The sequence below is a fragment of the Budorcas taxicolor genome, chromosome 2 (assembly GCF_023091745.1).
Source record: "Budorcas taxicolor isolate Tak-1 chromosome 2, Takin1.1, whole genome shotgun sequence".
Taxonomy (NCBI): domain Eukaryota; kingdom Metazoa; phylum Chordata; class Mammalia; order Artiodactyla; family Bovidae; genus Budorcas; species Budorcas taxicolor.
Genome location: NC_068911.1, coordinates 80,392,142 through 80,405,325, shown reverse-complemented (window position 1 = coordinate 80,405,325; position 13,184 = coordinate 80,392,142). Strand labels below are relative to the sequence as shown.

Below are 13,184 nucleotides of genomic sequence, written 5' to 3'. Positions count from 1 at the left end.
GACTGGCCCTAACTGTTGTGTGAAGTGCCCCTGTTCTGACTTTGATACGGACAGCTGTATTAGGATTCAATGACAAAACAAAAAACTTTTTGGTTCTTTCTAGCTTTTGGTTCAGATTAATTCAATTCAAGATGATACTAAGAAGATAAAATGAGGGCTTAGAAGATAGGTATCTCTGCAACTACTTATGGATGTAAGTATTTTCCCTAATACTCTACTACTGAATTGGAAAACAGAAATAATCTAGACGTTAAGTCGTTAATATTGTTCTGCAACCATCAGAAGTCTCCATCTCAAATTTTTGAGTTCATCAAAACTGCCTCATGGTGCTCCCCAATGCTACATTTCATAAATGCTACGAATGCATTTATAAAATATGCACTAAAAAAACTAGTGTGAAATATTTGTATAGGTAGTTCTGTTTCAAATTTCATTTGACTGAAGAACTTTTCTACCAAAAAATTTCAAAATGACCTCTGGCTAGGGTAGTCCTATGACAGACAGGGAGATACTGATCCCATCACCCCTCCCTGCCCCCCCCCAACCCAACCCAAGACTGGGTGGGGCGCCTCACTAAGCACTGAGCAGTCTTTAAATCTAATGACCTACCAGTCTAATCTAATCTGATACCAATATAATCTAACACAAACACCATCCTCTTCTATGAGTGGTATGACAAGGTTGGGAAGCTCTCTGAAGAACAAAGGAATTACAAATCGCGCTGGCAATTTTTCATAAATCTGATTTCTCCCAACAGCTTTTGACAAGAGCTGCAGTGGAAAGAACAAAGTTAAGTTCTTTGGCAACAAATTGAAGAGCAGATATTGCATACTCATGATAAGGGCAGAGATGAGGATAGAGTTTCATTCACTCATGAAAAGTAAAGAGAGAAATCAAGATAGGTCGGTGACTGGGGAAGACAATGGGATGTATTCCCAGGCCCGCCACTTCCTTGTTTTGATTCCAGAATGGTTACCTAACCTTCTCTGAACCTCAGCACTGTCGATTGTAACAGGAAGGGACTAAATCAGTAGCTTTCAACAGGGACTGAACATCAGAACCTCCTGAGAGCTTTACAAAATATATCATGTTAGCAATGATATTCATATGTGCCAGGAAATGTGAGCATTCTATGTGTATTAACCCATTTAGTTCCCCACAAGAACTGTTACAGGTATTATTACCCTGATTTTACAGGGGAGGAAACTGGCACCAAGAGGTTGAGAAATCTGCCCAGTTAAGTGGCAGAGATGGGTGGAAGGACCCCAAGCCAGTGCTCTTTAGTACAATTCCATGTTACACTGCCTCTCTCCATGTGTATCTCTGAATCTTCTGACTCAGACTCTACTGAAGGGCCTGTACATGCAAATTTTAATTCTGATGAGTTTCTTTGTTCACAGTCACTTGAACTAGAAGAGATGTAATGTTCTGTGATTCAGCTTGGAGATGAAAAAGGTGACATAAACTTTTTAATTAAATAAATACTCAAGGCCTCAGAAATCTCAGTCAAAATTAAATGGGTTTGGCTTTCAACAGCTACACTGTATAGTATCAAACAATAACAACAAAGACAATGAATAAAGAAATAGTAGGGAAATTTTAGGGAACAAAATGTTATCTAGTCAGTTAACTAGACGGATTGCACCAGGTTACTTAAGTTGATTGAGTAATGGAGCAAAACTCAAGCCTATATACATGGGCAGTAACAATAATATTTTCATAACTTTTGGCTTAGATTTGGGGGTGAAGATGAAACATTTTGGAAAAACCCTTGGAAAGGATCAGTGCTTCTATCCAAATGGGCCAGGGGTCTCTTTGTTTCTAGGATCACAAATAATCACCTCTTTGTTCCATGTTTAAATAAACAATCCTTATGCTACCAAAAAAGAGGCATCTTTGGAAAAGATGGAACTCTGCATGTAAATGCTGATCCTTTAAATAATGTTGGATTTTTTTCATACAGGTTCCCTCACTGACAGCTGAGTAATAGAATCAGAAAGATGGTATGGCATAAAGAGAAAATGAGAAAGTCAAGTGATCCTGGTCCAAAAAGCCAGTTGAGCCTAGGAGGTAGGTTTAAGCCAGGTCACTGAGGGTACAGATGGCATCCCCTGGCACAGCCCTGAACTTGGTCAGGTTTGTTTGTGTTATGAATGTACTTCCTCTCTAATTCTAGATACCCCATTTAGGGAAACTTGTCCTCCTCTCCTCCCACTCAATCCCATGGCTCCCTTACAAAATCTCTTCTCAAAAGTCTCCAGTCTGAAGCCAAATGATCCTATCAAGGGAGTGGCATAGCTCGTTATTAAACAAAAAGCAACTTAAAAAAAAATTTAAGTTCCTAGGACTGAGCTATAAAAATTTACAAAAATAATGACGTTAGAGGAATATACATATCAACGGTGGCTATACAGATGGAAAGTTTCTAACACACAGTATTCCAGCTGACAAACAGGTATAATTACTAGTCACTCTTCTGCACTGAAGTTTCTTCGGTCTGGAATTGACGTATTATTTCTTTCCACTTAATAGCCACACCAAAAGCACACAAACTCATAAAGCAAACAGGTACTCAATTTGAAATTTCCTGAATGTAGATGAGAATTTGCAGGGAAGAATAAAAGTAAGTTCTTCCCCCTGATCCTTGTATCTGTTAATGGCACCAAACTCCCAGTTTCCTAGACTCAAAATCTCACCTTCATCTGGAATCATCTTCCTCCTTGGACTTACCCTCTTTTACATACTGTCAAGGGACAATCCTGAAGGTATCACCTGCCTTCTCAGTGAGGTACAGGCCTTCTTTTGGGATTGAAGGCCCCCATGACACGGTCCTAATGAAGCCCAGACAAGGCAGAAGCCAGGCTTCAAACCTGGGCTTAAGCTGCTCACCCAGACTGAAGACTTAATCAAATGCCAAGCTTTTTTTGATGCCTCCGTGCTAAGTCACTTCAATCATGTCTGACTCTTTGCAACCCCATGGACTGTAGCTTGCCAGGCTCCTCTGTCCATGGGATTTTCCAGGCAAGAATACTGGAGTGGGCTGCCATGCCCTCCTCCATGGGATCTTTCCCATCCAGGTATCAAACAAACCCACATCTCTTCTGTCTCCTGCATTGACAGGCAGGTTCTTTACCACTAGCACCATCCAAGGACATGTAATCACGCCCTACCTTGTAAGCGCTGAGTACTTTCTATCTCTCACCTGATACACCACATTCTGGCCTATGTCTATGCGTGAAGTTTATTTTCTATGTAAGACTAGAACCTCCCTGAGGGTGGGAAATGGGTCTTATGCAGTGCAGGATCCAGCAAAATCAAAAAGCATGATGCTTAGTAAATGTGGAATTCACCACCCAATTCTACTTGTTTCATTTCTCCCCAGAAGAGGTTTGGTCTGTATTTTAATCCAGTTGATACTTGTAGCAAAGTTATAATGCTATGTCACGCCATTTTCTAAAGCACTGTTGTTTAGATTTTCTAGATGGGGGTCTGTAAAAGAATGCTCTTTTCCTATGCACTATGCCCCTCAGGCATCAAGCGAATGACGAGCTGCATACCTTATCTGTGCTGTGTAATCTTGGGCAGCTGCACACTAGACAGCTAACTGGGAGCAGAGTTCTGTATAACTGGCTGCATTAAAAGGGATTACTGTGTTAGATGTCAGGAAAGATGAGCTCCTCCTCTGTCCTCTCGCCTCTGCCTTGAGCTTTTGATTCTACTAACCAGTCAACTGGACTTAAGGGAAGCTGATTTTTCTAACAAAATCTTGTTAAATCTATCCTGACTGAATTTCTCTCTTTCTGGATCCTTAGGAAATGAGTCTTTCTATAGTCTGTGGTAAACAGAGGGCTGTGGGCACTGATGAGGGGAGGGTAAAGACGATGAACTGGCATTCAGAGGATATCTGGGGAAGTAGAAAGCCCAGTGGTTCTGAGTATGGGCTCTGGAGTCAGACTGTCCAGGCTAACATCCCGGCTCCGCCATCATCAGCTGAATTATCCTGTGCAGTAAGAGAAGGAAATCTCTCTCACCTCCATTTTTAAAATAGGGATGACACTCAGACAGAGAAAGACAAACATCAGATGATCACTTATAAGTGGAATCTAAAGAAAAAAAAATGATATAAAAGAATGTATTTACTAAACAGAAACAGACTCACAGACATAGAAAACAAGCTTATGGTTACCAAAGGGGAAAGTGAGGGGGAGGGATAAATTGGGAATTTAGAATTAATAAGTACATCCTAACATACATAAAATGGATAAGTAAGGTCTTACTGCATTGAACAGGGAACTATATTCAGTATCTTGTAATAACCTATAATGGAAAAGAATCTGAAAAAATACTATACATATTTAAATTTAAAATAATTTAAATATTCAAGTTTTATCAATTAAAAATTAATTTTAATCCATTAAAATTACTTTGTTAAAAATTAGTTGAAAAAATAGGGATAACAGTACTGCCCATAATGTTGTTCTTAGGATTAAATAATAAAACACCTGGCGTACTTACTGGAACAAAGGACATATCTGAAAAGGTTAGCTGTTGCCATTATTGAGGTGTTTACATATTATACCGAAATTGTTCACATATATTTATTATAAAATGCCGATGGGGAAAGATGAGGGAGAGGCTGTAAATTTCTTATATTCATGGTAACCCAATAAGGAAATTCTAAGTCAAACTAAGCATAACTGCCAAATAAAGACTTAATGCTTTTATTCTTGATGACACTACGGTCACCTTTATTTAATAATTAAACACTCCCAAGCTGCTGCCAGAGAAGATGCCACAGAAATGCAAGGTTCATACAGAGGAACAGGAAATGGACAAACATACAGTAAACTCCATCTGCTCTTACAGAGAAGGAGAGGGTGCTTCGGTAAAAATTCATGTGGCACAGCCTTTATCTTCAGGGCTGGTTTGCCAATTAACTTCTGCTCAGGCTAACACTGAAACTGACCTGCTATCAGCATGTGCAGTATCTGGGTAATACAGGAGAGAAGGCTCTTAATTATGCCCAGGAACAATAAAAAGAAATCCTTAAGAAAAAGGCCAAAGACAATAAGGAGGGTTGGCTAGAGCTCTACATATCCATGTCAACCAGCAGATATCACACAGAGGATAAATTAGAAAACAGACATAATTGAGATTTTTCTGCCAAGGTATCAAATGCATGTATACATCAGGTATGGGGCAATACCTAATGCTTGAGGTTTCAACTGCTTGTGATGACACTGAATGTCGCTGACCTGTAGTAATTTTCAGTTTTGCTGTGGTTATGTATTTGAATCATGGGCACTCCTAGACAGAGGGAAGTGAATCATGTTGCCAGTGAAGAAGTACAGCCCGTGACCCAGAGTCCATATTTCAAGAGGGCTTTGCTCTAATTGTGGAGCAGCAATTCTCAAGAAGGGATTCAATATTGTGTTCATTTCTGAAAATTGCCCATTCCCTTTAAAAAAGCCAACTGACATTTCTAATGATAAAAGGGAAGAAAAAGGAGAGCTGTAGGAAAGAGATGGTTCTCTAATGGAAAGCAGGTATTTGTGGGGGATTTTTTTTTTTTTTTTTTTTGGATGCTGAAATTATGTCTGTGAAATTCTGGGATTTCCAAAAGTCTTCAGATTATATCTTAGCGTATCAAAGATCTATTGTACATAAAGTATTTCCTAAAGTGCCAGAATTCTTTCATACCATGAAGCAATTAACATGAACAAGAAAAAAATTCTATATGCTTATCCAAGAGATGAATAGGAGATTTAGTTAAACACACACTGTTCCTCCTAAACTCTGAAATCGGCTGTGACTTCCATTTTTAGAAGAAAAGATCACAAGATGATATGTATCCTGCTCAGTGTCTAAAGCATCGTGTTTTTCTCTTTGACTACACATACCCTTCTAGTCACGGCTATGGCTTTTCCTGTGGTCATGTATGCATGTGAGAGTTGGACTGTGAAGAAGGCTGAGAGCCAAAGAATCGATGCTTTTGAACTGTGGTGTTGGAGAAGACTCTTGAGAGTCCCTTGGACTGCAAGGAGATCCAACCAGTCCATTCTGAAGGAGATCAGTCCTGGGTGTTCTTTGGAAGGACTGATGCTAAAGCTGAAACTCCAGTACTTTGGCCACCTCATGAGAAGAGCTGACTCATTGAAAAAAGACTCTGATGCTGGGAGGAATTGGGGGCAGGAGGAGAAGGGGACGACAGACGATGAGATGGCTGGATGGCATCACCAACTCGATGGACGTGAGTCTGAGTGAACTCCGGGAGTTGGTGATGGACAGGGAGGCCTGGCGTGCTGCAGTTCATGGGGTTGCAAAGAGTCGGACACAACTGAGCGACTGAACTGAACTAAACCCTTACTAGAATATGGTCCATGAAGAAAGAGTTAAATTACAATTAGTGACTCAATATTTTTATGCAATAGATTGGCATGCTTTTTTAAAAGGGTGACATAAAGTCTGAAAAACACATCTTAGATCACATTTTTCAGAAAATGTTCAATTTTCTTGGTTTAAGTCCTCACTGAGTTATTATGTGTCATCCTCTTATGCTAGGATTAATAAAAGAAACCAAGTCCCAGAAAGTATTGCTGTTAGTATTTTGAGAATCTTCTAGATCGATGAAGAAAGAATCGAGAGGATAAAAATCACCTGCGTAAAGAACAAAAACAATTGGAACTTAAAAGAAACCCTGTTATTTATTATATAAATAAAACCTGTATATGGGCAAGGAGCTACACAATAGCAACAGAAAGAAAAATGGCATGTATTTTCTATGATTAACTGTGGCAAACTTATCTTGACTTTTGGGGAGAATTTTTTTTAAGTATGCCAGTCAATAACACGTTTTTTTAAGGCACACACTTAATGAGACAAGAACTACTTTTTTTTTTTCAATTACTCTATGTCCCTGTTAACTTTTCTTTTTCTGGCTGTCTTTCAAAGGAAAAGACATAAAAAATTGCTAGACATAGTTTCAGTATCTTTGTAAAATACAATTTAAAAAAAACCTAAAAATTCAAATGGCTTTGGAATACAATACAACGTCAGTATTGAAATAAATTTCAATTATCCAAGATGCAGTCAATGCCCAAGAAAAAAAAATGATCTATGGGTCTTTACTGTTGAGGCATGTGAATTAAATACACTGTCACCACCACCAATACCACCGCCACTGCCACTAAGTAGCTGACACCACTTCAACTTGCCTGGAAACATCACCTGAAGGGTAAATTATGCTTCAAAGAGAGAGAGCAGTGTCTCACTTAACCCTGCTTCCAAAGCTCTGGGTTTGTAAGATTCACAAGCCTGACTTGAGAATGATACTGAATGTAGGCAATGCAATCTTTTGGCCCACATCTTTGATGTCTGTACAGTTACCTGAATACTCCAGCATAAATGCATGTGAGGTGTATGTGTTTCTTCTCTAAAGTAACTGCACTAATAGCTCAGGGTATGTTCAGGCTTCTTGGACTGAGTCATTTTGGGATGCCTGCATGGCCTTGGATCATCGGGCTTTAAATTTTCTCATCGATTTGAAAGTGAGTGAGAATCAGATCACTTTTGTTTGTTTTGTTTCAATTTAAGGTCTTCCCATTTCACAGAGTAAATTCCAATGGACTTCATATATACCTGGGATTTCCTAATAGTGGGTCTGGTAGACCTATTGTTACTTTCAGAGTTTAACTTCATATTAGGGTTAAAACTGGATCATTTAAGCATAAAAAAACTAAACTTATCTCACTAGAAAACCTTCACTTCCAAACTTACCCTAAAAATAGCCTAATGATTTTGAAATAAAAGGGATGCTCATTTTATTCTTGGATAGAGAAAAAAGAAAGTTTAGCTGATAGACTGTTTAAGAAATTTTGGTTACAGAGATAGATGGAAATGTATAAAGAGTTATTCCTTATAATTTCAAGTTCTCCATTTACCTAATAGTTTTTCAGTCAGAACTTAAAATATTCTTTTAACATCAGTGTTCAACAACAACAACAAAAAACTAGTGGTTTCAGGAGAGTATTTAGTTTCGTGGGGGCTGTTTGTAGGTTGCATGAATGAATAAAAGTATGGCCACATCTGGGGAACACAGGGAAGGCTGGAGTTTAGGGTGTGAGAGAGAATCAGTGAGTGTGTATGCCCTTCATGTCTTCTCTCTCAGTTAAGTGCAACTCACATTTTCATTTTATTCAGAGCTAAAACCTTACAGTCATTTTAAATCCTGCTTCAGACCCTGGGTTTCTATCTCTAGGGTGCCCCTCCCCTCCATCTTTCATTACAGCCCCAAATGAGGGTCATGTTAACTTGACTTATGAGAGCCCCCTTCTCCAAGCCAACCTGTTGACTTTTGGCATAATTACCATTTTGAGAAAGAGAGAAAAAGGAAACACAGAATTGTGTTTCTCTTTCACTCCAAGAGCCAGCTTCTCCTCTGTGACTAAAGAATAAACTCCAAAAGTTTTAGCTTATTATTCAGTGCTAACAATATGCTACCAGCCTGCTTCTCTTTGCTCTACACCCACTCTCCCAACTCTGGACACCAGAAGCCCTGGCTAACAAACAACTGCTAAATGACAGTTATGCACCAGGAAGTGCTCTTTGTGCTTTCTGAAACATCCAAGCATGCTCACATCTCCTGGGTCCTCTCAGAGGCCTGGAGGACACTATTATTTCCATCCTGCATGAAATCTTCCTTCTTTCTGGTTTAGCATCATCTCCTCCCTGGAAACAACCCCAATTCCCTGGCATTGAGGTTAATGAAACCGTCTTCTGACTCCTCCCACAACACTGCACAGATTATAACATTTACTTTATTCTGTCTCAAATTAGGGCTGGCTGTTTATGTCTGCCTCTGTTGATCTGTCCTGTTTTTTCTGCTTTGCCTTTTTAAGAGTTGCATTGTATTCAAAAGAATAAGGAAAACTTGCAGAGAACAGAAAACAAAGGGCTAGGAAATGAAAATATACTGGGTATTACAACCAGGGAATCATATTTAAGAAATATTTCCTTTTAATTAGTACTAGGCTATAATAAGCTAAATTTAATTTCACATTTATATAAAAATCATGCTTTATTTCATTGTGAAATGAATTAGATATCTATTGAATGAAAGGGGGGAAAAAAAAAACAACTGGTTGACCAAGGACTGGTTTGGGAATGAGAGCAAGGTTATAGAAGGTAGGAAGAGTAGAAACATCTCATTTTGTTTTAATATCAATGCACTGTTTTTCCTTTGGCTCAACTGGTAAAGAATCTGCCTGCAGTGCAGGAGACCCGGGTTTGATCCCTGGGTAGGGAAAATTCCCTGGAGAAGGAAATGGCAACCCGCTCCAGTGGCCTGGGAAATCCCATAGACAAAGAAGCCTGGTGGGCTATAGCCCATGGGGTCACAAGAGTCAGACACCACTCAGCAACTAAACCACTACCACCATGAAGCTGTTGATACACCAAGTTATGTAGACCCTTCCATGTGATGTCAATACCACAATAATGTCTAGCCTCAGCCAGCAGAGACCCACATATCCGCCCCTACTGCAAACCAGGAAGAACTATGTACCAAACCTTGCACCAAATATTGTTTTTAAATTTTCAGAAAAAAATAGTTTGGACACAATAAAGGACTTTACATCATTATGACAAGGACTAAATCATGGATGAGTGGCAACGAGAATGAACCTAGTGTTTACTTTCCCCCTCCTCCAGCTCCCCCAAAAAGCTCCAGGGACAGAAGGCTGGTGGTTTTTGTCAATGCAGCCTATGGGCATTTTGTCAAATGCCCTGGCTTTCTCAGCCTTCAGGATCAGAATCTGGTATTTCCTTCTTACTTTAAGATGTAGAACTGTATGTAATTAAAATGTAATCCAGCAGTTGGGACTATGAGGAGCAAGGGCTCAGTCATGGGGAGACAAATATTTGTTCAATTACAAATGAGTTTCGATGGTCCTAGAATGTGGACCAGTTCCTTTGCTTATATTACTTGATTTAGTTCTAATCACCACCTCCTGATATAAGCATCATTTGACCCATTATACAGGCTACTGACAGAATGAGGTACTTGCTTAGCACTGTGGTAGGTAACTCTGGGGTACCAAAAATTTGCCACCTTGACTACCATGATTTTATACTGTAGGTAAGAAAGTCATGAAGACGAGATGCTGTCAGCTAGGGCTGCCGAGCTGCCTGCATCAAATGCTCTTAGAAAGTGGACCTACTCTTACTCCGAGTCACCTGACCACCATCGCCAGTGTCAATCCCTGCTGGTCCTTGAGGCCAGTCTCCTTCAAGTAAACTAAACTGGTGGCCCCCCAGCACGAGCCCCCTTCCTCTTAGCCATGCAGACCTTCTCTTTACGTTGTCCTGAGTCCCTCTGTAACTTGGAAAGAGGCTGCTTTTCCACCGTCATCTTTGTGTTGACATCTGCTTTTTCACCATCATTTTTTCTAACATTATAGCATCTGTATATTCTACTCCAAACACAGCATTTTAAAAATACTTTTGGTTTCTCTTGCCAGTTTTCACAACCCTCATGTCATTCTTGCCTTTAGGTTTCATGCATTGTTTGTACATTATTGAGTCCCTATTACAAATGCTCTTAGGCATCTTTTTCCATTTATCTGTTAGATAACCCTCTAAAACATACAAGTCCTCTAGAGAGTCAAATTATTTGTTTCTACTGTTGCCCCTCCTATAATTCAGCTCATCAGGTCAATTTGTAAATTACAGTGCTAAATTTTTATTTCTAATTTATTTTTTCTTTTTTCAAGCTATGAGTTTACACCTATCTTTTCTGAGAAGCTCCTGAAACTTTTCTAAAAACTCTCTAATTACATCCACTGGGTTTTTTAAGCTCTAGGATGAGTCACTTTCCCATAAGAGTTCTTGTCACTTCCATGTCGCCAACTAGCTATTCTTTATTGGAAACAATCAACTCCAGAACAGGAATGCCCTTTTTTGCTCTCTCTCTACATTTTGAGACACAAAATTGTCAACAAGACAAATCTGGTACTTATTAGATGCTCTGTGTTAAATGGAATGAAGCTCTCAACAGATATTGACATAAGAGTTCTCTATTACTATGTGTTTTGCCTCTGTATAATACATAAAGAAAACTATCACTGGAGCTAACTATCAAACTTGGGGTTTTGCAAATGATAGGAGAAAGTAAGTGGCAAACTGTTATTGTTGCTATCGATAACAGCAAAGAGACTGATGTTTACACATGCTGAGAAAATCCACATTCGTCAAAGAGGATGAATTATCTAGGACAGATGATCAAATGCTCTTCTGCTGCATTGGGACATGATTTAACTCAGCTAAAAAAAAAAAAACAAAAAAACTTCCAGTTTAATTTTTTGAATACAGATTTACTGTACATAAAAAAATGGTATTATTCTATTATGGTTGTTCAATGCTATCTTGTTTGTGTTAAAACTCACCTTACGTGCTTCCAAACTAGCTGAAGGAAAAATTTGTCTTCAGAAATCTTTCTCCCTTCTCTTAGACCTCACACATGTGAGGCTTATCTTCATTCTACTATTCCCTGTGAAGTTGTATTTTTAGCTCCTTAGACTTTATGGTGCTCTATCTACCTGTAATTATGCTGCAAAAACATAGGAAGATGCTGGTAAAGGCCCGCAGCAGACAAGATAGCAAAAGGCCTATTTGTGGTCTTGAACAGCTGCAAAAGGGCAGGGCGCGCCTGGCAGAGTTCCTCTGACTCTGGTCAGCAGGACAAACCCCAGGAGCCGGACTTGCTTTCAAAGTCATCCTGAGCACAGGGACATTATTTCACTGCCCTGGAAGCAAAGGCTGCAGTCCAAGTCCAAAGGGGCTGATGAGAAGGGCAACATGGGAAAGGCCCAGGGAGGGTGCTGAGGGCGACGGTCGTCAAAAGGCTCTCTGGATCCTGACAAGTCATCTCTCACCGTTCCCACACTCCTCTCTAGAAACAAAACAGAGCAAAACCACCACCACTCCTGATGGAAAGCCAGATGTTACTTTTAGTTCCGGTTTAGAAACGCTGCCCGAGTAAGCTTTAAGATTCTTTTTTTTCTTAAAGCAAGAAGTAATAAATTTATATTTTACCCAGGATAATGGAAATAAGATGCTATTATTCAGATATTTAGAAATGGAAATACTTTTCAGGGAACAGGAAACATTCTTTAGTGGATATCCTTTTCCACAGTTACATAAAATTCCATTTGTGAAGGACCATGATTGTCTTTGGGTAAATAAAAGATGCTGCTACATATGCAGGATTTTATAGCTTAAAGTGGTTAGCGGTTTTTAGTCTTTGCTTCTGGCTCTTTGGTTTAAATTAGTGCTTTCTTAGTGAGTTAATGCAATTGCAGCCAAGTAGCATATTTCTATTCTATTCCTCGACAACATTAGCATAGAATGTACATTTCCTTTGGAACAAAGTAATACACATGTGTACATCTCTTCCCAGGACACACCAAAGGCGGCAGCAAGAAGAGGAAGAGGAACTTGAGGAATAAGAGTGTCCAGAGCCGAGGGTGAGCAACGTGAACCACAAAACTACAGGTGTGAGTGAAGACAGATCACCGCTGCCCCACTGGAATTAAGTTTATACACATTTAGAGTTAGGTTAGATGGTAACTACCTTTCTGACAAACAGTAACAACTGAAGTTTCTCTTAAGGATGAGACCTATTGGCCCCCAGACGTGCTTCCACAAAAACAAAAGCACTCCTCAAAAGGAACCAGCCGTGTTTCTAAATAATGCATTCTCCTTCTCATGTGCCAACAAAGGCAAATTCTACCGAGAAAATGTTCCAATTTATTTTGTTATATAGGTACCCTGTTGATGTTAATGCTGACTGAGAAAGTGTCCAAGGACTCAAAACTTAGAAACTCTCTCAACTATGACCATAATGAGGATTCACAGATTTGTACTAAACCTCTCTTAAAACACAATTTATACCACTCTGTAATATGATCAAGGAGGTATTTAGGAGCTAAAAACAAGAACCTCTACTTACGGCTGACACAGCTTCACCAGGTCCTGGTCTGTGGTGTTGGGAGGCAGTCCCCGGATATAGAGGTTCGTTTTGCTCAGCTGATCCCATCCTGAGTTGCTACTGCTACTACTGTTGTTATTACTGCTGGTGGTGCTGGGGCTGGGAGGGGCCATAGGATGGGCTGGGACCAGAGACTGCT

At 39.6% G+C, this 13,184-nt stretch overlaps 1 protein-coding gene across 2 annotated transcripts in view; it reads right to left on the bottom strand.

Annotated features, from left to right (window-relative positions):
* The window catches only part of RBMS1 (RNA binding motif single stranded interacting protein 1), a 217,832-nt gene that overhangs the window by 81,715 nt on the left and 122,933 nt on the right, over positions 1-13,184 (bottom strand). For both annotated transcript variants that reach the window (XM_052657381.1, XM_052657390.1), the window contains exon 2: positions 13,007-13,182. In XM_052657381.1, the coding sequence (XP_052513341.1) occupies positions 13,007-13,182 (176 nt within the window). The remainder of the gene's footprint in view (positions 1-13,006; positions 13,183-13,184) is intronic.